Genomic DNA, 25,846 nt, shown 5'->3' with positions numbered 1-25,846 from the left:
TGCAGGGAAGCGACGAAGGAGAGAGAGGGCAGCGGCGACTGACCTGCGCCCAACCTGCGACCGAGAGAGAGAGAGAGACAGGGAAGCGGCGAAGGAGAGAGAGGGCAGCGGCGACCGAGAGAGAGGGCAGCGGCGACCGAGAGAGAGGGCAGCGGCGACCGAGAGAGAGAAAACCTGCAATAGGTTTTCCTTAACTTGGGGATTTTTAATCGTGAGATGGAGTAGAGGGATTGGGGGTTTTGAGTAGTTGTGTTCTTCTAAATTCCTAAAAGAATAGAAAAGCAACTTTTTGGTACTCTTGCAATTTATTCTTTACTCATTCTTTTTCATTGGTTCATTCCGGGGGAATACAAAAATGAACCGGACGTGCCAAACATATTTCTGTTCTATTTGCATTCCCGCAGAATAGAAGAACACCAGAAACATTCTCCCAGAGTGTTATCAAACGGCACCTAAGTATACTACCTTCTCTTTTCAAGATGGTGCGATGTAACATAGATAATGGATGCAACATTGATTTATGGAATGACCATTGGATCCTTAATTACCTCTTTCCTCTAACAAATTTGCAAACCCAACCCCCACCCCCCCCCCCCTCTCCAATCCTCTCTGCAAGGTAAATGATTTGCTTATTGGGAACTCTTAGAAATACCAATGAATTCTTGAGGTACGTTGGTGTAAACCTGAATCAGGATGGATGAAGCCCAATATTGATGGATGTTCATCCGGAAACCTTGGTCATGCTAGTTCTGATGTTCCCCAAGGTTGTTTCACTCAATACTTGGGCATCCCCAAGGTTGTTTCACTCAATACTTGGGCATTCAAATAAATTAGCCCTATGCTATGGGTGGAATCGAATACCGCAGCTTGCTTCAAAAACCATCAAGTATCTCTCATCAATAAATTGGAAGCTCATTCATTGTTATAAGGAGGCAAACAGGGCTGATAATCTGTTGGCTATGAATGAGGCAAATGTGCAAGTTGATCTTTCTTGGCCTTTAAGTCTTCGTTTTATAAATCAAGAAATTAGTCAAAACTTCAAGATAGAGCAAGATATCGGTTTGAGCCTTTGAGGATTGACATTTATTCCAAGATTTGTTAATTTTAAACTTTTTTTAAGGGTTTCTAATGGCAATGCGAAAGTGAATCTTTAATTAAAAATTTTAGGTTATTGTACTTTATTAATGACAATGCCGAAAGTGGAGTATCAAACATTTTTCATGTTGGACATGCCCCTAGTATTCCTAGAACTAATGATTCCACCAATGGGGGCTGGGATGGGAGGGGCATTGGGGTGATCTCCTAGTACTGTTAACCAAAGGTATTACCATTTACCCACTCTTCCCACACCCACACGGCCACACCCACAAAAAATAAATAAAATAAAAATAAAAATAAAAAATCCATCTTTGATATGGTTTTGATTGCCTGAGCTTATTTGTTTATCTCTTGCAACAGGTAAGCTGCTTTTAACCAAATTAATATATCATATTTGCTTAAAAAATTTAATAGGTCATCACATATGTATATGTTCACTAAATTGAATTACCAACATATTTTACACATTTAATATTATTATTTTTTAAAAATCCGTACCATATCACCCAATTCGTATGGATAAAGTATTGATCTAGGGAAAAAAAAATCCAAGATGTAATTGTGTTTCTTATATTATCTTTTAATTTTCTATTTTGGATACTAATGCCGCCATATGATCCACTTGATTCAGGCATTTAGATTGATATAAATAAAACTATTAAATAAAATAAAACCTTTCATGAATTGAACCGATTAAATCAAATAAACAATTAAATCGATTAGAAAAATTATGAACCATATAACAAAAATATATAATGACAAAACGATTGAAGCAATCATAAACCATATACCTACAAATTGATTAAAAACACCCAATACAGAGAAGACCAACCCCACCCCCTCCACCATTGTCGAGGCCAACTGCAAATGTAGAACACCTAACAATCCATCAACTTCAAGAACTACAAAATCTCAAAGTTCTACACTTCACTAAACTATAAGAAAAAGCTTGAGCAAATCACTTTTGCGACGAGGCAAGATAGACAGACTTCCGGCAAGCCTTCTCTCCATTATTCTTTCGCTTGTCTTTTCTTTGCTTAACTATCTAAAAACCATCATGCTTTTCCCTTAAAAATCCCATCATTTCGCATGTTTCTACAAAAAGTGAGCAAGAAAAAAACAATTTGCAATGATCATTCCTAAGTCAAAGAACTTTTGGGAATAAGACAAGATGCGACGAAAAGAAACTTACAAATTCTTAATTCACCGCTTCGGTTACAAGAAGACCTCAACAACAAAAAAAAAAAATATTTACATGGACTCAAATTCTATACAGTATCATAGCCAGCGTAATACATTTTCAAAATAGTTAAGTAACGTCCATTTCTCTATACTCATGGGTAATTTCTTCACCCAACTCAAATCACTTGGAGAGGATTTGCGGCACAATATGCAGTTGAAATGAACAGCCAAGCATGATTCAGGAGACAAAATTGAATGGGACATGACGAAAAAATATGCCCGCCGGCAGCCATATTAAGAAGCCTTTGATGATGCAAGTGCTGCTGGGAGCCGGAAGAATAGAAGTAAAACAGATTTCAGTTGTGACCTGCTACGACAAATCAAACCAAATTCCATCACTTTACTATTTCAGAAAGGAGACATTATTTAAGGATTGGGTTTGCAGAAAAACAAGTGGAATTTATTTTTTATTTTTTAATTAAAGGTGGAAGAAAAGTTTACCAGAATGAAATCCATTTTGATTTTCTGGAACTTGCTTGACACACCATGTCATCAGTACTAAAACTACTGGAGACACGCCTTTGAAACCTTTCTGAATATCTGTGGTATGACTCGATCTCTGATGGTTGCACTCGTTCAATTGCAGTCTTGAAATGTGCCATTTTTATTTCCGAAGCATCAATGCTCTCCTGATAATGTAGAAAATTAGAAATTAGTAACTCACTTAGAGTAAAAATTTACCATATATAATTGTTGTAGGAACTCAACACACTTCAATCGCTGCAACAGCTGCTTCCCGGCAGATTGATGATATATCTGCCCCAGTAAAGCCTGGAGTAAGACATGCAAGCTCCCTCAAGCTGACATCATGACTGCATGGCATCTTATGCACATGGATGCGGAATATATCTTTGCGATCAATTTCATTTGGAGGTCCCACATACAACAGCCGGTCAAATCGTCCTGCCCAACAAATAGGTCCACTATGAAGCAACAATATTTTAAGGGAGGGGTAAGAGGGAGGGGGGTGCAGAGGTTACTTGTCATACCAGGTCTTAGAACTGCCGGATCAATCTTGTCTGGACGGTTTGTAGCAGCAATAACAGTAACACCAACTCTTTGGTGCAAACCTGAACAAAAGTCATCTTAGTTTGTTATAAAGAATAATGCGATGCTAGAAGAATTAGTTTAGTCATATTTTTTTCTTCTCAACACACTTCTCAGAAATTTATTGGCAGGGAAAATATAGAGAAATAAGTTAAGAATTGGTAGGTGATGTAACAGGTCTATAGATAACCAGCCGGGTTTATCAAAAAAGAAAGGAAAGGGGGGAGAGGAAAAGAAAAGAACGAACCATAAGTTAGTTTCAATTCATCATTTACAATATAATTCCAAAATAATATTGATACACTTTTTGCAGAAGTTTCTGACAATAGATATTAATCTGTAAACAGACAGATGTACATAACTAGAAAAACAAACTCTACAGTTGTTATGCATTTGTGTGCACTTACCATCCAATTCAACTAGAAGTTGACTCATGACCCTATCGGAAACAGAAGCCCCATCATTTTCCTGCCCACGAATGATTGCAAGACTGTCTATTTCATCAAAAAATATAATTGACGGGGCATTGGTCCTTGCCTTTGCAAATAGAGACCTTACAGCCTTCTCAGATTCACCAACCCATTTATTAAATAGTTCTGGGCCCTTTACTGCAAGGAAGTTCAACCCTACTTCAGAAGCTACAGCACGTGCCATAAGGGTTTTGCTGCAACCAGGAGGACCAAACAACAGCACCCCTGTTGGTGGACGAGTTCCAATGCGCCTGAAATCATCTCGATGCTTTTGTGGCCATTCTACAGCTTCCCTAAGTTGTTTCTTAACCTCAATCTGGCCACCAACATCATCCCAGCGAACCTTCGGAACCTCGAGTAGAACCTGACACAGAAGAAAAAGTGAGTCTTGATTTAAAATGTCTAGTACTTTTGAACTATTTGTTCCATGTTATGGCATTTCCCTTCGAAGTAAACTTGGATGCAAAGTGCCAATGTGAAACAACAGATCTCTTGGATCAAAGTGCCAATATGAAAGAACATGTTTAAGTTCTTTAAGCATTATTGATCACACAGGACCACACGAGGCAACATAGGTGAGAGTTTCAAAATATGCATGCTAGGTGAAGTAACTTGCTTTTTTCCTTTGAGGGGCACATTATTGCTCAAAGAAGAAAGAATACAGAATACAGAAGAAGCAGGGGGAGAGGGGAAGAGGGAGACTGGATGGGGAAGGAGAAACAACAGAAAATACAATCCAGGGAAAACCCCACACAAAAGCAGAGTCCACATAGCAACTTTAGCCACCTCAGCCATTATTATCCACTCCCAACCCAAACCCCATATTGATCCTATTCCAATCCACAACCTGCCCATATCGACCTGAATTTGGTACTCATCAGAGGAACTGATTGGTTACTATTCAACTTCTCCTATTGTTGAATTGGGTATCTTCCCTGTGATTTTGCTCATTGTAGATCTTGTAAACTGCTGTTTTGCTTATTGCTGCTGGTTTGACAAGTTTTTAAAAGTTGTGCATTGTGTTTTGCTATTGTGAGTATTTTGGTGTTCCTATTATATATTCTTTGATTTGGTGTCATAATATGTTCAACTAGTGATTCATAGTCTTTTGTGGAGGTGGTGAATACATAAAATACTGCTATTAAGCTCAATGGTGCATGCAACTATCTTTAGGGGCATAAGCTGTAAAGGTATACATTAATGCCAAGGGAAAATTAAAAATATTTGATGTCAGAACCCCCTACTACGAACTCCAAAGAGTATGAGTGGATGCATTAGAATGATACTCTACTTGTGTGGCTATGGAATAATATGGATCAGTGTCCTATAGTCTCCTATGTATAATATTACAGACAAAGGTGTGGGACGATTTAAAAAATAAAAAAATGTCCCGTGTGACAAGTTTGTGGGTAAGCACCATAATTGTCAAGGTAACACAAGGCGGTGGAGAGATGCCTAAGCACTAAGGCAACAAGGCGCCCAAGTGTTATTTTTTATTTTCCTTCTTTTCTAACATTATTTAGTATGCTACATATACCTTATATCATCAAAATCAACAATAAGCCACATCAAGTCATCAAAACTCAACATTAAACCATATCAAGTCATAAAAATTTCGACATTGATTCACATCAAGTCATAAAAAATCAACATTTAGAGAAATGTTCTCGTCCTCTAATACGTTTAACTGGTCTAACGTAAACACACATGCTGGTCTACACTATTGAAGGAGGAAGAAAGCAACCCAGCCATAGGGCTATCGCGCCAGCCCAGTTTTGATCAGATCTGGTTCACTACAGCAGGCCATCGAGCCCGCAATATTCCCTCAGTTTTACTTCTTTGACTCGTTCTAGAATACCAGAAAGGCAGCCTTCAATCCAGCTCAGCAGCATCCTGCATAGAAGTTTCTTTTCTCTCCTGTGATTCCTAGTGTTGCTGTATTTTTGTCCTCTTGAGGTTTGATTAGTCCCACTCCAGCTTGGAGTGTTGAATTGGTCTTCTAGAAGAATCTAGTATTGTCCTTATATTGTCTTAGTGAACAAGTTATTGCTTATAAAAGTAAAATATGCTTATAAGAAAAAAAAAAGAGAAACAAGTTATTGGTTTTAGGTAGTTTCATGTCTCAAGTCCATAAGTTTCAATTTTAGTTTGTTTCCTAATTTGATTCTTACTTTGTCATAGAGTCCCTAACCTCTACTATATAAAGAGGTGTTGCTGTAACACAAAACACAATTGATTATTAATGAAATTGCAGCCATGTTTGCTCCAAAAATTCTGAGAAAGAATTCCTTCAACAGCTGAGATAGCTGTGGGTGAGAGACCAAGGACTGAGATAGTCCACCACACCCACATCTATCCCTTCCGTGTTTTCTTTTCTCTTCTTTATTTTGATCATTGTGAGTGAGTGATTGAATGTTGTTTACAACCAGATTGTAATCTTGAAGGCCTTCTACAGATTGGAGTTGATAATCAGCTCGAAGAACAGAATCAATTTCAGAAAATAGGGTTTCTTGGACCAGGGGTTAATCTTCAGATCTCTCTGATCTGTAGTCCAATCAGCCAACCCCTTTTGGGTTTTACTCCAGCCCCCCAAAGGAGCACTCAACCAGTACAGGAGCCCTTTTGGAGGCCCCCACAAGCAACAGTTGGATTCCTCCATAAAACCTTGCAAAACCCCAGTCTGCCCAGCTCTGGGTTGTGATTGGTTTCTAAATACTTAGTGGTTTCCAGCCATCTTTTGAGGGTTACTTGGGGTCCTGTCAGCTACACTCGAGTACTCAACCAAACTTTGAGGCTCATCTGAGCATAGATCAGTGAGTTATTAATTTTTCCTCTTTTCAACCTAATTTCTCATATCTGAGTTGTTCTTTTGGGAATTTAGATCTGAAATTGAGAACTGACTTTGATGTGGAGTTAAAAGTATTTTTGAGGTTGTTTGCTCAGGTGAATAACCTTACATAAGAATTTTTGTCTCAGGCAGAGCACAAAACCAGCTACCCAACAAATCCAAGATTTCTTAAATCCGAGTTTGTATCAACAAAGTTATGTTTTGGTCAACACTTATTTTTAGGTATGTCAATGCTATTAAAAATTGTCTTAATGAAAATAAAGTTATGGACATCAAAACAAAAGAATATCTTACCGCACTTTTGGTTTTTAGCAATGTTTTACCATGATAAGATTCACGGATGTTTAGATTTGGGAACAACCCAAGCATTTGCAAGTTGAAAATTGTCCCTATAACCAAAAATCCATTTTTTGTTCTTGAACTGGAGGTTGACTTTTTATCCTTTTGGACTATGATTTTTTTAACTATTTTTATTGGATACAAATAGGGGTGTTTTCCTATTTATGAATTAAATATTAAATAAAGAGTTTACTTAAATGATATTTAGCATAAATAAGTGCCAAATCTGGTTAGATATCATTTCAAGGTGCCCTGCACTAAGGTGACAATCACCTAGACCCCAAGGAAACCCCTGGACGCTAAGGTGAAGCCTTGACAAGTATCGTGAATACTATAGTACCCTTAAGGGCATGTGGGAAGAACTTAATGTACATCAGCCCCGCACCACTGACTTGAATTTTTTGAAGACAACATGCACAGTTTCTAGTAGCCAAGTTTCCATTCGGTTTGAATATTTCTGATATGCAGCCTATTAAAAGTCAAATACTTGGTAGCGAACGAGTTTCCTCCATTAATAAAGCCTCTTCTGTATTCAATATATATCTCTCTCACCAAGTCTGATTCATCTTCCCCTTCTAAGGACACTTCTGCCTTTGTTGCTGGTGGTCATGGTCGTGGGCCTCATGGTTGTGGTTTTGTATTTCATAGAAGTCATAGGTCAGGAGGAGATCAAAGACATGGAACTGGTGGAGGTAGCAGACAGCAAGCCAACTAAGCCTCATGTCAGTGTTTGCACTGTAGCAAGGTCAATCATTCAGCTGAAAAATGCACGGTTAATATTGCAAACCTCAGTGAGCACAACAACTTGCTCATACTTTAGTAACTGAGAGGAGTTCTGATGTGGTGTCATCAAATGATATTAATGCTTCTCCATCTGGAGGTGGTTAGTCTACATCCATATCTTGTGATGATTTGGTCACTCAGTTACTGAAACGTGTCCAACAGCTTGAGTCATCCTCATCCACTTTCTTATCCACTGCTACTTTAACCCATACAAGTATTGCTGCAAAACTTGCTTCTTCATCTCTTACCTCTTGGGGTATTGATTCTAGTGCTACTTCTCATTTGACTGAAAAGTCAAATTTGTTATCTTCCTTTCATAAAACTAGTCATCCTTCTCCAGTTATTCTTGCTAATGGGACTTTTACTCTCCCATATCTGGTCATAGTATTGTTTCTCCTACTTCATCTTTATTCTTGTCTTCCATGTTTCATCTTTAAAAATTCTTTCTGTAATTCTTATGTTACTACCTAGATAATGTTTTGTCTTCTATAACTGCTTCTACTTCTTTGAGTAGTAATTCTCCTCTTCGTTCGCATTATCGGTTAGGACAATTGTCTTTCTCCAAGCTTAAGCAGATGGTTCCTAGGTTCAAGTCCATTTCTCACATTGAGTGTGAAACTTGTGAGCTCGGAAGGAATCACCGTACATCATTTCTTTCCCACGATGTAGTTAGGAGTCATCGTTTTTTTCTTTGGTTCATTTTGGTTTTTGGGGACCATTTCTTTATATTTAAATATCTTTGTGGATGATAATTCTTAGTTAACTTGGTTGTATTTATTAAAAGATCATTCACAATTTTTTACTATTTTCAAGGAATATTATATAATACAAATATCAGTTTGGTTTTTCCTTTAAAAAAAATTTCATTATGACAAAATTCTCTTCAATATACTCAAAATGAACTTTCACCTTTTGTTCTGAATGTGGTATTCTTTTGATCAGACTAGTTCCTACACTCCTCAAAAGAATGATGTAGCTAAACAGAAGAATCGGTATCAGTATTTGGTTACCTGGAATGAAAGAACAAAAAATTCTTGATGAAGTGAAGGTTTCATTACTGATTCACTTCCCAATATTAGCGGTTACACCTAGATAATGAAGACCAATTTGAGGTCCAAAAGTTCAAGAGATTGATTTTCTTCCAAGGAAAGGAGTATCTATTCTTAATAAAGCATTTGATCCCCCCAACCCCCGAGATCCAACTAGCTAGCTTGCTGCTTAAGTCACGACATTAGGGTCTATCACTCAATAGGCCCTCACTCAACTTACTGAAGAAGAGCTTTCAGTATCACTCAGCCTACGTGGTTCAACATTGACTTCAACTACACTTACTTTACATAAATCTAAATAAAGACTCAAACAGCAAAGAAAAGAACAGAAATAGACTAAGACTGTCAGCTGCAAACTATGTTTGGAGAGTTCATAACTGAGTCAAACACATGATAATAAATTAAAAAATTAACCAAAACTGTGAAGGAGACTTCCTCCCTTGGCACAGACTATGTTTGGGTGTCCTAGAGAGACCACTCAGCTGAATAATATTCCCGATAAGGCTCGACTTACAAAGTCCCTACTCCAGCCAAACTATTACACCTAAAATAAACAAATAAAACTCTTGAAACAGCCCACGATTTGGAGATTTTCTGGTGAGCCAGATCTGGAACGCAGCCCAGGTTTGGACCAGAAAATTGAACCAATCTGATACAAACCCAAACTGCAGCTTCTTTTCTTCCACTTCTTTCTACCAGAAGCAGCCGGATACTGCATCAATAACTCTCAACGGATGACTGTTGGGTTTGCAATTAAAAGAAGGGGGGTCAATCCAACTTGACCTGTGGAGCTCAACTCATCTATACTGAAGATTGGCAAAGCCCGTGCATGTTTGATAGGAAAGAGCAGACCAAGGTTGACCAGTGTCTAATAATATTAGGTTCTGTACTGGTGAAATTGACCTGACTCCATTCTATTGAGATCCCTAATCAACAGGCAGATATCCCAGATATTAACAATCTCTCTCTTGATGGGGAGATTCTTAGGAGAGAAAGGAAGGCCCAGCAGGAATGATGATTCTTTTCTATTAAAGCATCTCCTATTGAGGCTCTTGAGTATTCCCAGTTCATACAAGATTTAAAGACATCTTACCCAGCTGAAGTACAGGGGACTATTAGTAGCTTAAGACAAGGTTTTAGCCTTTTGACCACAGATAACATGCAGATACAGGGGATTCGGGTCGGCAAACTGATGTCTCTCTATGAGAATAACGAGCATGTCAATCGTCCTTTTGCACATACCTTCCTAAAGGTCCACCGGGGTTTCTTCTTGACTCCTTTTTTATTCATCTGAAGGTAACCCCTTTCAAGCCCTAAGATATCTTCACACTGTTGTTTTCATCTATTATCAACACTTGGGAATATGTTTGGCACTGACTAGCAAAGAATTTGATATTAAAAATGCAATTGAAACTCATACATGCCAAATGGACATAGAGAAAAAGGGGTCAAAAAAGAAAACAAACATACCTCTCGCATCGCACTGGGCCTCACTTTCATCTTAGCCCTTTCAAAGTCTTCGAAGGCCACTTTAAGTGAATATTCTTCCTCAATATCACGAGCCATCTTAACACTACTCAATAGACCATTTTGAAAAGCATCCCCTCTGTTTTGAACTGTTGACCAGAAGGGAGCAGAAGCTTTGGAAATTTCTGATGATACAATCAGATCCGAGATTGATGATGATGATGCTGAATCTTCATTCTCTGTACCATTAGAAAGATCAGAGATCCCATTTATATCAGCTGACCAAGTTTCAGATGAGAGACTCAGTCCCTCTGGCAGCACATCATCAGGCTTAACTTTGGAAGGAGTACAAGATTTCTTGAACTTAATATAGCGCCTAAGACAAGCCAATGCTGCCTCATTGCAAATTGCAGCTAAATCAGCACCAACAAATCCATGTGTGGTTGAAGCAAGATGCTGAACTTGTTCGTCTAAAAGAGAATGGTCCATTTTACTGAGAAGAGCAATTAAAATATCCAATCGCTGCTTTGGAGAAGGCACTCCTGAAAATGAATTTTGTGTAAGACTGAAATTTCACACCCCAAAAAGAATCTTAGAGGTAACGTATTTTTTATTTGCAAGGATGTAGCAAAGTAAACTAATTAGGCTCAACCTAAATCTTCATTTCAATAAATGTCCTTTCCCATAGACAGTCGAAGATCAGAATACTGAAATATACAATGCTTAGTATTTATTTTATTTTTTTCCTAGGATAGAGAGGCAGGAAAAATAAAAATTTCATTAATAAACTAAAAAGAAGATCATAGGTATAGCAATGGTCAGACTAACCAAATCAACCCCTCCAGATGGAAAAAATTAGGTAGCTTCCTTGATGAGCTGTTTAGGCTCAATTTTCCAACCACATTGATTTCAAAATGAATAAGAAAATAATTCTTTTGATTCAATTGTCCAGATTTGAACAAAAAGTTTCCCTAATTTCATGTTTATTCTACTTCTTATGACCCTCTCCAAACCCCGCAGTGGTGGGAACCTCGTGCACTGGGTACACCCTCTTTTTTTAATATAATTTGAATAGCTATCTTCTTAAAGACATGCAAGCCACCGCATTTTTCTCCTGGAGAAATCCCAAGAGAAAGTATACAAACAAATATCATCTGCATAGTACTAGCAATTTCAATTTTGCACATATTAGCATAGTATACACAATTAACAGCAACATGGACTAGAATGTAGAATCCATGGCATAAGCACTCTAACTACAGTCAATACAGTACATATATACAAGAAAACTCATGCAAATGAGTGTTCCTTAGGAGTGTTGAGTTGAGGCACATAAAAACTCAGAACAGAAAATGAAAGAATACCAATTTCAATTTCTCTGTCAAGCCTCCCAGGCCGCCTCAATGCTGGATCAATACTATCAGGCCGGTTGGTGGCAGCTATAATTAGTATGCCAGCTGTTCTATTAATGCCATCCATCAAATTCAATAATGTTGCAACAATTCTTTGAGAAAGCTCTTCGCCTCCATCCTTCCGTGCAGGAGCGATGGCATCCAACTCATCGATGAACACCTAAGAGACAGCAACCCCCCTTAATAATACACATGATGAAACTAAGCTAACGCAGGTTAGTTTCACAAGAAAATTCAAAAAAGTCCAAAAAGGGAAGATTTAACTTCAATGGTAGGGATTGTGAAGTTAGGTTAAACCCTTCTCTCTGTCTAAGAAACTACACCAGAAATTCTCTGATTACAATATTTCGAACTACTAACTGTCAAACAGAAAATATATCCACCAAAATATATGAATTTTAGGACAGCATAAATGTAGAAAAAAAAAATTAGGACTGAGGCTCAAGAATCAATAGAGCATCTCAAACCAAGCCCAACTAAGCAAAGTATAATTTACTAAGACTGACCAGCTCAAGGTTGTCAGGTTGTGTCCATTAGGCTAGCCAGAAAACACTTGACCTCAGTGCCAGCTCAGTTCAAAGAACAATTGTTACCACATGACCAGAGTCACCAGACACATTAAGTGGTTAACAAACTTTTTCTACGGCAAGTTAACTAGCAGGTGAAAACTAATTGACCTCATGTCATGACTTTACTCTTCATGTTGATCAACATCATTCACTGTCCAATTCGTTTTCATTGTTTTCCAAAGTTCAGTTCTCATCCATGCTCTGTCCAATCAAACTCATGCCTCTCCTTTTTTCTTTTTTTTTTTTTTTTTTTTTTTTTCCAGTGAGAGATAATCAAACCCATGCCTTGTTTTCTGTAGAAACAACAATTTGGTCCTCATGGAATTTTCTTGTGTGCCATTATCCTCTCCTAGTCTCCCTCTGATGGCAGTCAGCAGGAAAAGAAATGGAAATCAGGCCAACTGATCCCCCTTTTGGTCTTGTTATTATCTTCGTTCCAGCAGTTTCTAGAGATTTCCAGCAGCAGCAGAAGGTTAGCAGTATTAGTTTCTATTTTCTGGTCTTTTAACTTGGTTTCTATTTTGTTGATCATATTCTAGAAGCTGGTGAACAGGATTAGAGTAGCTGTAGACAGTTCTAGTTTCTTCTAGTAGATTCTAGGCTACACTAGAAGAGTTTCTGTACATAGTTGTCTCTTTTAATCTCATTCCTATCTCGGATTCATGTAGCCGACCCCATTAAGTTGGGATAAGGTTATGATTGTTGTTGTTGTTGAAGGTTTGTAGTTGGAGTCCAAATATAACAAGGTGGAACCCATTCCTATAAAGAGGGGTCAGTGCTGCAATGTAAAGCACCGACTTTGATTAATGAAAGTTGATGATTGCTTCTAAATAGTGTGGATTGACTGTGAGTTCAGGAGAGGATTCTCCTTGGCCAACAGGGTGGATTCATTAGGCCATAAGGAGAGTTTGTTCTTCATTTCTGCATAGTTTCAACCTTCAATTATTATTCACCTACTCTTTAGTCCTGTAATTCTCCATTCAAATAGTCATCCAATATGTCAGTTTCACCCACCTTTCCAACCATTCCAGATGCTCAGTTTTTTATTAGTATTCAGCAACCTGCAACTCTCTATTACCCTCTTTATACTACTCCATTAGCCTGAAACTTCACATGTTATCTTTGTTCATCCATCCCCATAAAGCCTACCAGTAAACCTTTGTTGCAACCCTGTTTTCATACCCAAGTCCACTAACTTGGTCTCTTCTGCCACAAACCATTACCAGCACTACCACACTTGTTAAACCCCAGTTTTCCCTGGAGATCTTGATGACTAATCCATCCCATCAGGACCTCCACCAGAGCAGAGCGTCAATTAGAGCTCTAGTTTGTCAGAGATCATTTTTCTCCAATCAAACCCCCGCTCTGCCATAATCCCAATCATAGTTTTTAAGGCGCTGATGCGGTCTAGAGATGGTAAGGCAGTGCTCCACCTTATGTGAAGTGGCGCCTTATGGGTTTCTTTTCTTCCTTTTTTTTTATTTTTATTTTTATTTTTTTTTATTTTTTTTTTAACACATTTTAAAATTACTTGATGAAGATTCCAAATATAGATTTTTTATTGGTAGGTGTATGGTTTTGTTAACACTTGAGATGTATGGGATCAGCTTTACTCCACCAAAAATAACCAAAACAAACAAAACAAAAACACGATTCACAAACAAGGTTTGGATTTTGTCAAGGGTTTTAAGAAAGGGTTTTGAGAAGGAATCAAGGAACAAGGAAGAACCACTTATCCAAGCGACCATTTTGCTCCGGTAAGCTTCATTCTTCTTTGACAGGAGTAGAAATATAGTGGATGACCTTAGGGCTTAGGCACTCATTTTGGCATCATAGAGGTAAGTATAATAAATACTTGTATTTTTTGTCTTCTTTTCTTTATATTTATAATTGTTTCATAATTATGTAATTCTATTATATGTTAATATGATTGATGATTGATGATTGATGATTGATGAACTTAGTTTATTCACTTTATTGATTTGTTTTCTTAATGAATATCTTACATTGGTATGAATATGAACCTTTAATATTTATTTAACATATGAGTAATAGGATTCAACTAGGATTTTAGCAAAATAGATTGGTTTTATAAAAAAAAATTACACAGGAACGCTTAGTCGATAAGGCGACGCTTTATGCTCGCCTTATCGCTAAGGCGCTCCGAAAAACCCTCAAACGCCTCCGTCGCCTTACTGCCTTAAAAACTATGATTGCTCATGATGACTTCATTTAATAGGTTATAGAAATACTCTTTCCATCTCCATAATGTCCTCATCCCTTATTACCACTCTGTCATCATCACTTTTAATACATTTAACATGGTCAAAGTCTCTATTCTTCCTTTCTCGCATTTTAACTATCCTATAAAGAGCTTTTCCCCCTTCCTTTGTGTTCAAATTGTTATAAAGATCATCATATTTCTTCACCTCAGCTATCCCCACTTCTTTTTTAGCTTTATTTCTGATAAATTTATACCTATATAAATCGACTGTCTCCTTAGTTCTTTGCAAAGTCTTAAAAGTAGCTTTCTTAGTCTTAATGACAACTTGAACTTCATCATCCCACCACCAAGTCATCTCGTTCCACATCGTATCAATGTCTTCCTCAAAGTCCCAATTTCCTTTTTTGACCATCTAATCAGTACATGAAATCAAGGAATCGCCATTTAAGTCACCCCCCAACTTTATCTTAGGATAAATGGGTTACCCAGTCTTATGTTTTTGCACACTGAGGCACTTATCCTACTTAGGGTGCATACACACGCTAATTATACCGACAATCTCTTCCTCCAACACAAGCTTGATGGATATAATTTTGTCTCCAAATCTTTTAACCTACCACCACATCATTCTTAAGATCTTTATCCACTATTATGCCCACTCCATTTCTATTCCTTTGATCTCCCGTATACCATAATTTAAAGTCATCCAACTCCCACTCCCTAATGCCTTTTGGGTTTGGTGCTAGATCCTAAATAGTAGGCCTACTTCCCTTGGAGCCATCTCATCTTACATTGATGATGGTACTTCTACTTCTCTACGGCTTGATAATTAGCAACCCTTGGGAATTCTCTCTTCTATTGTGAGTGTGAGAGTTTTTTATACCTCTAGATTGAGTAGAACTCACCAGTTGTTGCCATGACTAGGACCCTCCTCAATCCCCCCCCCTCTCTATTAGCCTCCTTATGGGCTGCTTACCCCCCTCCCCTGGTCATTGTGGAAGAGGGGACAGAGCACTTGGCTTCCTTCTTTGTTAGGCATCTTCAGCTCCACAACCTGGAATCTGGTTAAATCAAGAGGTACCTTAGCAAGACTATTTGGTTCAAAGGCCATATTCGTCGTCACAACTTCACGGTTTGTCTTACTCTCTCCAACTGCCTCCCATGCAGTCATTCCTCATCCATAGGAATATCCAAATTTCCCCCTCTTATTGTCTATGTCGGAAGGGTGGAGAAGACGTCAACCACCTCTTCTTCTCTAGCCCCTTATCCTCTAGGGTCTGGAAGGAAGTCCTTCGCAAATGTTGCCAATCAGAAGAAGAATCCTCCCCCTTCAGAGAGTGGATCTAGGTAGATATGACTTTTGCAAAGAACTCCATTTGTGACACTGTTGGCAAGCTCACCTTTTGTGCCTCCATCAATAACATTTAGATGGGACGCAATCTTCGAAGATGGACACGCAACTCCTACTCCTTTGACAAGATTTGGAATGCCATCTACTTTGAAATTAGTTCTAAGCTCTCCATACTCCCCCACCCTACTATAAGGGATTCCTCAAAGAACAGGCTCACTGTTTCTTCGTAGCTAGTTTTGCCCCTCCCTTTGGGCTCCCCCATTTTATATTCTCACCTTCTCTTCTTCGGTAATAATCACCCAAAAAAAAAACAAAACCAACGGCTTTGCATTTTTACCCTCCCATCTAGTCTTTTGAATACAAGCAATATTAATCCTTCTTCCCTTCATAACATCCATGAAAAAAGATTAGGAACTTGGAACATTGGTTCCTTAGCATGCAAAAGCCTAGAGTTGACAGCCGGCACTTATTATAATTAGCCATAACCAATCACATTTTTTGCATGGATCCTCGCACACGTCCTTGCTTGGAATCTCTATGTAGCCAACCCCATTAAGTTGGGCTAAGGTTGTTGTTGTTGTTGTTGTAGTTCCTAATCTGCGATTAATTGTCTATCGAACAAAAGATTTAATACATATTCAGCCATAAAAAAGAAAGAGGCATAAACAATTATCCAATCAAAACTAAAAAACTTTTTCCATGTTGATGACACTAATTATACTTCCACATGTTAATTTGTCATAAAATTAGAAATAAATGCATCCTACAGCATTCCCAAATATCTCCAAACCAGTAGAAAAAGAGGAGAAAATTGATTTGAGATCATATGGACATAAGTAGCAAGGATTAATGAATTCAAAAGTATGAAAAGTAAAAACGTGCAAATCAAAGGTGTTAACAAACAAAGGGGAAAGCCAAAATGACTTTGATTTAAGTAGCGAGAAACTGAGAACAGATATGAATACTAATGAATTGTATGGAAAGTGAACTGCACAAGATGTGAGTAGCAAATCCCAAGTAGTTGGGATGAAACTAAATGAGTAGAATTAAAAGGTGTACATGTACGTGTAGGTGTAGGTGTGGGTGTGAGTGTGGGATAAGCAGAAAGGGAGTTTAGGATGTGTATTTAGACCAAGTGAATTTTAGATAGTGGCATGGAAAATAAGAGAGAAGAAGAAGCAGGCCATCAAGCCCATATTCTTAGTAACAGAAACTGGGCTTCAGCCAATATTGGGCCCAGACAAAACAGAGCCTGGTTATAGCCCTACAGTCCAATGGTTAATAGGTATCATCCAAGCCAAATGTTAAAAGAGAACCATTACATTTAAACAGCTTCTATTTTATATATGTTTAATGTAAAAAAAAAAACATATATATATAGAAGAATGGATGCAGTCAGATATACTATACTGTAAAAATGCTTTAAAAGAAATGTCGCCAAATTTAAATTTACCTGCAAGTCCTCCATCACAGTTGGATATGCATCCTTGAGATCAATAATAGCAATTCCCTCAGGAAACTTCCGAATCAATACAAGCAATTGGTTCTTGTCCTTCAAATCATGCTTTGACTGCAGATGTTCCATAAACAAAATTACTTTATAACTACTTGGAAGGCTTACAGCAAGAGCAACCATTTATCCATCCAGCGCATACAGTCAAAAAACCAGAACTCGCCTGGTTAAATCTTAAATTTGGTCCAAAAATACTGCCGTATCATTTCACATGTAACATGAAATGGTTACCTTGTAAGAGAAGCACTTCCCATCATAATGCACTTTAGGGTTATTCCTCAAACTGTCAAAGACAGCTTTGTTGGCATTTACATCAACATAACATGCTTCATTGATCTGCTCAGGTGTATACGCTAACCGTGTCTGCAAGGAAGTTTGATGTAGATAAGCATTAAAGTTCTCAAAGGAAAGGAGAATTAGCAACATTCTCAAATGTCCTTGTACCAACATAACTGATTACCACATAATTCTTTAGAATACAAACTTGTTGTCTACCAGCTTTGAGAAGACGCGAAACATGAGATAGAAACAAGCTGAAGGATTGAACTTAAGCGCTAATGCTTTTTTTTTGGGGGGGGGGTCATACCATCTCCATAGATCAATAGCTTGAAGAATGCAGATAAACCAAACTTTAGAAAAAATATGGATGCTTTCACTAGTATTTACAAATTCTTGTAGCTATAATCCAAAAGTATATTAATTTAATGTCCTTATTCAGTCCCCTGTCAAATATTGACTTTCCTGTACATCATGATGCAGTTGGCCGATGGACTTAGAAAAAAAAATATATCTTTGATTTTATTTTCTTTTGTTTTAGAAACAATTTCCTTTGAAATTAGCTAGCTTCTAATTTTAGAATAGTTTCCTTTTCAGTAGTTGCCATTAATTGTTTGATTTTTCCTTTACATTGGATATGTAAACGATGGAGAAGTTTAGTTTTAGATTTTGAAGAATAGAAATTTGAAAGTTTTTTTTGGTTTTGAAACCATGGCTGTCGATTCCCCTTTCTTCTTCCTCTAAAAATTTCCAATTTCTTCTCTTCTTTCTCTTTTCATTCTCTTCTTCCTTTTATTATTCTGGTTTCCTTCTCTTCCCCTCTCTATTGTTACTGTAGTTACTGTTACTTTTCTGGTTTGGGAATACCTTGTTCTGGGCAAAGGTTGCAGCCAACGGAAACTGGGTTCTGCTCCTTTGCGGCTGGTCTATCAGCACTAAGGTTTTGAGCGAAGGGAACCCTCCCTGAGACTGACGCCACTCTACCGCTAGGAAGAATCTCAGGCTCTTCTCGCAACCTTCCTGCTGGTAGATCCAAGTGCTTGTTATATGGACTTGGAAGAGCCTCCTCTTGAGACCCTACGCCTGAAATCTCAAGCCTAACAAAGAAGTTTTGAAGGAGATATCATCATCGCAAGCTGCTGCTCATTCTTCCTTTGCTGGTCGACTAAGGAAGAAGAAGATTGGGGCATCGTGGGCTGTTAGGGCATTTACTCCCCCTGGTTTGACCATAATACCCCTTCACTTATTATTCTGTTTTGTCCCAACTTTAATTGTAATTTCTTGAACTACCCTTGCTATTAGCCGATTGTTGAACCCTTTGCTTATGTTTCTAAATTCATTCTAATTACAAGACTGCCACTCCCTTCTAAGTTTCTTATAATTACTAAATTGCCACACCTTATTAGAGATTTCAACTAATTACAGAACTGTCATTTCTCTTCGATATTTGAGTTGTCATTGATTAATTATTGGTCCCTAAGCGATCCGACTCCCTCGGATCCACATCACATCATCAGCCAATTTCCTATTTATTCAGCAAAGTTCCCAGTTCCTCACAACATATAGCGATTTTTTTTTCCTAGACTCTTAACTCTTGCTTCTGTTACGGTCATCATAGTTTTAGCAAGTAAATATGTTCATTACATTTTTCTCAGCTTAGCTTCTGAAACTATCTTATAACCCATCTGGCATTACAAGTCATGGGAATGTCTATTTCTTTTCCTTGAGAATAGAGGCACTAGCTAAAGCATTTTGGTATCATAACCAATGCAACAAAATATTTTTGTAGAAAAAACTTCAAATGTTTAGTAGAAATCAGGGGAAAACTGTTGATTTAGAACCACACACACAAGAAAGATCACCTCCATACCTCTAGAAGTATGTCTAGAACACGCTTAATCTGAGCACCAACAGGAGCCTTCCGTATGCTGTTGATATGTTGAAGCCTCTCTGTGTCATTTGAGAATTTGACAGGAGTGACAGGAGCTCTGGCTGGAGCTGGTGATGATGTACTTGCAGGTGTAGCTCTATGGGTTGTCTTTGAAGCTCCCGCTCGGGCGATGCTGGTGAGGGTAGATTGGCACTTCTCCTGCTGCTGCTTGAACCTAGCTAGACTTTCTTGCAATGCCATCAGATTTGTTCACTTAGCATCTGAAGACAATACCCTACTGGAAAAATTGGGAGAAAAAAAATTACATGAGATTTAAACCGCATGGACAAACTGGACTCTCTCTCAGAAAAGAGAAAAATAATACTATATCTTTGATAAAGTATAATCATAAGGCTATGTTTCTAATTATTATTAAGTGGAATATCAGACCTTTAACTACCAAGGAAAACAAAAGACAACACAAAAATACAATGTGTAGGATAAAACAAAACCCTAATTGGAGCTACATATAGGTTGAAACATCAAGGTAATTTTTTATGGTAAATATAGTTCCTTCTGACTCCACTGACAGAGACAACAATACAACAACAACATTAGTACCCATGATAATATTAGCGATAGTAGCATAACAATGTTATGTGTAGTAATCATGGTGCAAGGGATTAGGAACAGGACTCTGATCAGTCCAAGCCAATCCCAACCGAATACATGATGGGTCTTCTTAACCACCAACAGGTAGATCTAACGATCTACAGTGGATTAAGTGTAGGGGCCACTTACCTTTTAATAGGCAGCGTCTCTGCCACAAAGTGATTGAGTGTTGCCACCGAATTGTACTACGAAGCCACTCAGCCTCTCCGTCTCACTCTTTCTGTCTCTCTCCTTTTCAACTAAAGTCCAACAACCCCCTGCGTAAAATTTGTCTAAATGACGCTTACATATGGCAAAAATCATTGCAATGGCAAAACGATCAAAGGGAAAGTGTTTTCTAACATAGGGAGGATGAGAGACGGGTTTTGGGAGAGGGAGATTATCAGACTCGGACCTTTCCCAAGTCTTTTTGGGGGGTGAAACATAAGATTAAAATAAAATGAAAAGATACATAACTGTTTATAAAAGGAAACTTGTCTTAGGAAGCCGAAGAAGACAAGGTTCAGAAGACGAATGAGCTTGAAGGAATGAAGAATCACGACGTTGAAACTGGGGCTTCTGTAAAGGTTGAAGGAGGGGAATATGAAGCCTCTCAAGAGCGACAACCACATGCCTTTCCTCTAAAAGTTCTAGCCTAAACTCCCCATCCATACCTCAAATGACAATAAAAATCACGCAGAAACCTAATCGAGAATTCAGAGATCGTAGCGAGAAGTCAGATCAGCACATAAGAACTAATCAATCAAAACCCTAGCCGAATATGTTTCTAAAAAAAACCCGAGTAAATCTAAATAAACAAAAGAAATTATTTACTAGATCTTCATCAAACATGTCAAAGGAAAGTTGATTCTATTCGCACCTGAAACAGCGCTAATAAGAACAAAGTTGCGAAACAAAATTGCAGCACGTAAACACTACTTTCAGAAAGCAAGAACCCTTCAACCCTTTGCAACGAAGAAAGAGAGGGGATGATTCGAGAGATGGGCTTTCTGGACTTAGGGTTTATTGATTAGGAGATGGTGAGAGAGAGAGATGACCAGGATTGGTTGTGGCAGCGCAGGATCCAGTTATCGTCTATAGGCAGAGTCTCTGCCACACAGAGATTGAGTGTTGCCACCAAATAGTACTACGAACAGCGAAGGCGTCCCCCTCGGCCTCTCCGTCTGTCTCTCTCTCCCTCATCAAGTAAGGTCCTCCAAACCTGTACAAAATTTCAGTCTAAGCGATCAAAGGGAAAGTGTCTTCAAAGCTGGGGGCAGCCAACGGCGAGGGTGAGAGGGAATCGGTTTGGGTTGCGGAAGGTTGGGGAAGAGGAGAGAGATGATCAGTCTTGACCTTTCCAAGATTAATAGAATGGAAAGATACGTAAGTTTATTTTTTCGGTATAAAGATACGTAACTGTTTAAAAATGGAAAAACATCGTCTGCAGCGAGGCTGGAGATGGAGGCAGGTGGCGAATACGTATCGAACGGTCGAGGTGAAGCGCCTGTTCCATCGACCCATTTCACCTGCAGAGGAGTGTTTTGCCTCCCTACCCGATCCAATGTTTCCCATTCTTCAACCTTCAAGTGTTTTACTTTTACTTCTAGGGTTTTAGATTTTAGATTGACAAGAAAAACGAGAACATCAGAAATTTTTAATCTGCGGAAGTTCTTCCTCCTTGTACAATTCTAATTCATAAAGCTTAAGCAATTCTACAGTTAACTTCAATAATTGTATCTAAATATATAAAATAACACATTAAATTTGATGGGCACTGGAGAGGTCCATTTCTCGCTTGAAACTCCAACAAAGGAATTCATGACAGAGACCTTACTACTTTTCAATGAGCACCCCCCTTAATGATTTAAAGTAATGGGAGAAGATTCCTCGAAATGTAGTGTGTCTCCACAGGCAGCATGTATGAAAGTATCAATAAGTGTGGGATTTCCACCTTTCATGTGGTGAGGTGATCATTTCTCACCCTTATCTTTGGGCGTAGGGGCCACACTATCTTTCAAGGTTTTTTTCCCCCTTAAAATAAATAAATATGGGGCAAGAGATCAATACCTAGTCACGTGGCCCCTGCGCTTATCTTTCAGGGTTTTTTTCCCCTTAAAATAAATAAATATGGGGCAAAAGATCAATACCTAGTCACGTGGCCGTGCACCATCGCAAGGGCCAATAAGAGTGCACACAAGGTTATCAACATGGATGTGATATTTTTATTTCACAGGATGTAGGGCGGTAATTATGCACACTCCTATGTCTTGGCACAAAGGTCACACAACTAGATAGCATTCTTTTCCCCATAAGTATAATAATTCGATTTTTTTTTTCTTTCCTCCTATGATAGAAGTTGGGTTGTGATTGAGTCATATTGTGAAATTCAACATGTCATCAATCAAGAAAAAATATAAAATATAGGGAAAAGTTCTTTAAGCTGGCATGAGAGGGTACACTAGCATCCTCTTTATCTATCCCTCTCCTCCCATGAAATGGCATCCTTGTCCTCTTATGTTAAGTATTGTTTCGTCACACCTCATCAATCTTCTCTCTCATGCTACTTGCTCCCCTTAAATATTAATGCAGAAGTATTCTTTACTCGATAGGGTAGCTAAGGAAACCTATGATCTAGAGTAATAAACCATGTGAATAGAATCATTATTCTCCCTCTATGGTAAAAAGTGTCTGAAATGACTTTCAATTTATGATTTATGTTATAAAAATGTCACCCTCTCATTATAATCAACAGTAATCCATAATACGTTACTAAAATCACTTTCAAGATGTAAAATTACACTGAAAAACTATACACCGCTCCATCTTTGATCTCAATAATCTCCTTCAGTGAATTTAGCCCATAAGTAGCCCCAACCTTTCCAACTCAAATGTCGAGTTTTAATCGAAATGGGATTTTGTATGCCTCATGGTAAAGTTTGAAAATTTTATTAAGACAAGACTAATTTTATATGATGGATTAAATCCTTAAAATTAGACATGTGGCCACGTGGCTATTTAGCCAAAATAAAAATTAGACAGTTGGTCAATCCTAACATAACTTCATACATCCAACGATTTGGATTTGCCCACATGAGCCCTCCATATGGTCAAAATTAATCATAATAAAAGGTGGCTAGAATTCGGTTATCCAAAGGATCCTAATGCTTCCTTACAAACTTTGACAAGGTAGCTCAGTAGTTGGCCCAAGGGGTCCAAGATCAGCCTCATCGACGGCCTCTAACCATCCCACCTATATAATTCTTCACAATCTAGAGGATTCGGCTCATTTCCAACAATCTTTGCATACAAACATCTACCACCAACCTCTCTGAGGTTGACACTTGTATTTTTAATCCAATGTTGAGAGCCTTGACCCATCTTTCCTCTTCAAATCACTATTACTCTACCTGATCATGGAAGAAAACCCATATCCGACCAACTCTTTTTTCGCTAAAATCACTTTCATCGTCACTCTTTCCACCCCAGTGGATAAAAAAAAATGCCAATTGAGAGGAATGTTGTTGTACAAATCATAAAAAAAAAGTAATCACACACCTCTTGAGCATTGGTGGAGTCCCTAAACTAAGATTAATGATAATCTTCTCATAGATTTTAGAATGTACAAATATTTAAATTTATCGTATGTATGATAATTAATGGGACACCCCCATTACATGAATGATAAACGAGATTAGAGGAGTACCTATATGTAAATTTAGAAACCCCACGAGTATTGATCACGAACCTATGTCCAACGTGCTTGAAGATTTATCCCATAAAGATGACAATGAATAACTAATGAATGGAGTTCCATCTTTTTTTTTTTTTTTTTTTTTTTTACTAACGATGGGTATCCACGCCTCAAAACCAGAACCAGAACCACACATTTCCTGAGGCAAAGGTCTCTTGCCAACTCGGCTACCCCTTGGGGTTAAATGGAATTCCATCTTACTACTCCTGTGAGAGGAGTTATGTTTTTAAAACTTTAAAGGTATTTAAGTGACAAATGTAAGGATCATTAACTATTTATAATAGAATCCCTAAAATCTTATTCCACTCCCACAATAGATTGGATTAAGAGTTTTATAATCAGAGTAGATCTATAACTGCTTAAGCCCAATAGATAATTGGTATTAATTAAGCTCACATAAAAATCCTAACACCCTACCCCTTCTTTACAATTAAAAAAACAAAAAATGCCTATCCTTCTCACTATGGCTGTCCCGTAGGCCCATGCAATGGAGCATTAGAATCACACACATAAGGCTTGCTAGCTCCAGCTCCACACCTAATCTAATTTGGATTATTTGAACCATATGACAATTTTAAGTGAGGATTTTTGTGGAAATATTATTTCCTATGAAACAAGGGGTAAGTCTGCCTGGATTTACTCTTCTTAAACACTGTAGTAGTGAGAGCCTCGTACACTCCAATTGCTCATTTTTAAGAACATTTTTAAACGGAGAATTTTGCTGAGATGCGCTTTAGTGCCCACCACAAAATCAAGAACACCAAACCAGAGAAACCAAAGATATCTTTCAACTTAAACTTTAGTAGGATAACCTTATCTTCCAAAAAGAGTAGGGAAACAGCCACGTGGAACAAAAGGAAGATGACTTGGCAACTGCTATCTCAATATCACATCCCTTCCTAATTCCTCCATCACCATCCATCTAAGTTCTCCAATCCATTCCTCTCAAAAAGCCCACAGAGATCTTCAATAAGCATCAGTGGAAGAGAGAAAGAGAGAGAGAGAGAGAGAGAGAGAGAGAGATGGCATCCACTTCTGCTGTTTCAATGGCACTGCCATTAACTTCCGCAAGCCGCAAGAGGCAACCTCCAAGCTCTGATGCCTTCATCAAGCCTTTGCTAGTGAGGAACCCATCAAAGGGGATAGCCAAGACATCATCAAGAGCCGATGCAAAGCTTACAATTCAAGCATCGCTGAAGGAGAAGGCTTTCACGGGCTTAACCGCTGCAGCTTTGACAGCTTCAATGGTGATTCCTGATGTGGCTGAAGCTGCTGCATCTCCTTCTCTTAAAAACTTCTTGCTCAGCATTGTCGCTGGAGGAGTAGTTCTTGCTGTCATCAGTGGGGCAGTCGTTGGAGTAGCCAACTTCGACCCTGTCAAGAGAAGCTGAGATCACTGGGAGAAGGGAGAAGTTCTTTTTTCGCTTCATCTCTTTGCCTTCTGTGTTGTTTAGCAATTCTCTGTAATTTTTAAACTCTATTTTGTTCATGCGGATAATCTGTAACTTTTCAACAAGCAGGATTTTGCTTGCCAATCCAAAAACTTTAAATTAGCCATAGATATGTCAAAATTGACCATCAATTTGGGTAATTGATTGTTTTTTATATTCTTAGGCTAGGTTTGATATGATTTATTCGAATAAATTTGGGGTTAAAATGTATTCTAAAGCGAGAAAATAGAAAAGAATCGGATTTTAGAATGTGTTCTAGACACAAAATCTATTCTAAAAATGCATGGCAACACACAAACCTAAAATGAATGATTCTTGGTTCCCATCTGAAATTTGAATCCATGAGATACAAATTGTGTATGAGTCCTACATGACTGCTATAAACAATGTGAAGAGAATAAATTTCTCAATCCCAAATATAGCAAAAAGGAC

General features: G+C 38.1%; 3 protein-coding genes across 5 annotated transcripts; 1 reads left to right on the top strand and 2 right to left on the bottom strand.

Moving 5' to 3' along the window:
- Window positions 1-2,203: 2,203 nt before the first annotated feature.
- On the bottom strand, window positions 2,204-15,719 carry LOC122076295 (calmodulin-interacting protein 111-like). The gene is made up of 8 exons (XM_042641612.1): window positions 15,630-15,719; window positions 11,708-11,915; window positions 10,347-10,885; window positions 3,795-4,221; window positions 3,330-3,410; window positions 3,053-3,243; window positions 2,782-2,969; window positions 2,204-2,647 (listed from the first exon to the last, which is right to left on the bottom strand). The coding sequence occupies exons 1-8, from the start codon at window positions 15,717-15,719 to the stop codon at window positions 2,575-2,577; spliced, it is 1,797 nt and encodes a 598-aa protein (XP_042497546.1). The 3' UTR covers window positions 2,204-2,574.
- Window positions 15,720-17,208: 1,489 nt separating this feature from the next.
- On the bottom strand, window positions 17,209-21,587 carry LOC122075860. Of its 3 annotated transcripts, XM_042641038.1 has the most exons (5): window positions 21,090-21,587; window positions 20,360-20,487; window positions 19,559-19,856; window positions 17,644-17,775; window positions 17,209-17,469 (listed from the first exon to the last, which is right to left on the bottom strand). In XM_042641038.1, the coding sequence occupies exons 3-5, from the start codon at window positions 19,817-19,819 to the stop codon at window positions 17,224-17,226; spliced, it is 639 nt and encodes a 212-aa protein (XP_042496972.1). In that variant the 5' UTR covers window positions 19,820-19,856; window positions 20,360-20,487; window positions 21,090-21,587; the 3' UTR covers window positions 17,209-17,223. The 3 variants fall into 3 exon arrangements, with proteins under 3 accessions (XP_042496972.1, XP_042496973.1, XP_042496971.1); XM_042641039.1 differs by lacking the exon at window positions 20,360-20,487 and having other exon boundaries at window positions 21,268-21,587; XM_042641037.1 differs by lacking the exon at window positions 20,360-20,487 and having other exon boundaries at window positions 21,090-21,585.
- A 3,280-nt stretch (window positions 21,588-24,867) lies between these two features.
- LOC122076214 lies at window positions 24,868-25,524 on the top strand. Its single transcript, XM_042641538.1, has one exon. The coding sequence runs from the start codon at window positions 24,986-24,988 to the stop codon at window positions 25,352-25,354; it is 369 nt and encodes a 122-aa protein (XP_042497472.1). The 5' UTR covers window positions 24,868-24,985; the 3' UTR covers window positions 25,355-25,524.
- Window positions 25,525-25,846: the final 322 nt, after the last annotated feature.

Source organism: Macadamia integrifolia, chromosome 4, assembly GCF_013358625.1.
Source record: "Macadamia integrifolia cultivar HAES 741 chromosome 4, SCU_Mint_v3, whole genome shotgun sequence".
Taxonomy (NCBI): Eukaryota; Viridiplantae; Streptophyta; class Magnoliopsida; order Proteales; family Proteaceae; genus Macadamia; species Macadamia integrifolia.
The sequence above is the reverse complement of the archived record's forward strand: the minus strand, read 5'-3'. Positions and strand labels throughout refer to the sequence as shown.

Bases quoted from the DNA above. Each gene is read 5' to 3' on its own strand.
- LOC122076295 (XM_042641612.1), bottom strand. From the start codon at position 15,719: ATGACTGCATGGGAGGCAGTTGGAGAGAGTAAGACAAACCGTGAAGTT. The intron at 11,916-15,629 runs GTACCTCTTGAT...GCTGTCTCTTAG, and splicing joins AACCAAATAGTCTTGCTAAG to GTGTTCATCGATGAGTTGGA. The intron at 10,886-11,707 runs GTATTCTTTCAT...ATTCATTTTCAG, and splicing joins TGACAGAGAAATTGAAATTG to GAGTGCCTTCTCCAAAGCAG.
- LOC122076214 (XM_042641538.1), top strand. From the start codon at position 24,986: ATGGCATCCACTTCTGCTGTTTCAATGGCACTGCCATTAACTTCCGCA.
- LOC122075860 (XM_042641038.1), bottom strand. From the start codon at position 19,819: ATGGCATTGCAAGAAAGTCTAGCTAGGTTCAAGCAGCAGCAGGAGAAG. The intron at 17,776-19,558 runs GTATGGAGGTGA...ACTTCCTTGCAG, and splicing joins TTCTAGACATACTTCTAGAG to ACACGGTTAGCGTATACACC. The intron at 17,470-17,643 runs GTAACCATTTCA...GAACATCTGCAG, and splicing joins GGAAGTGCTTCTCTTACAAG to TCAAAGCATGATTTGAAGGA.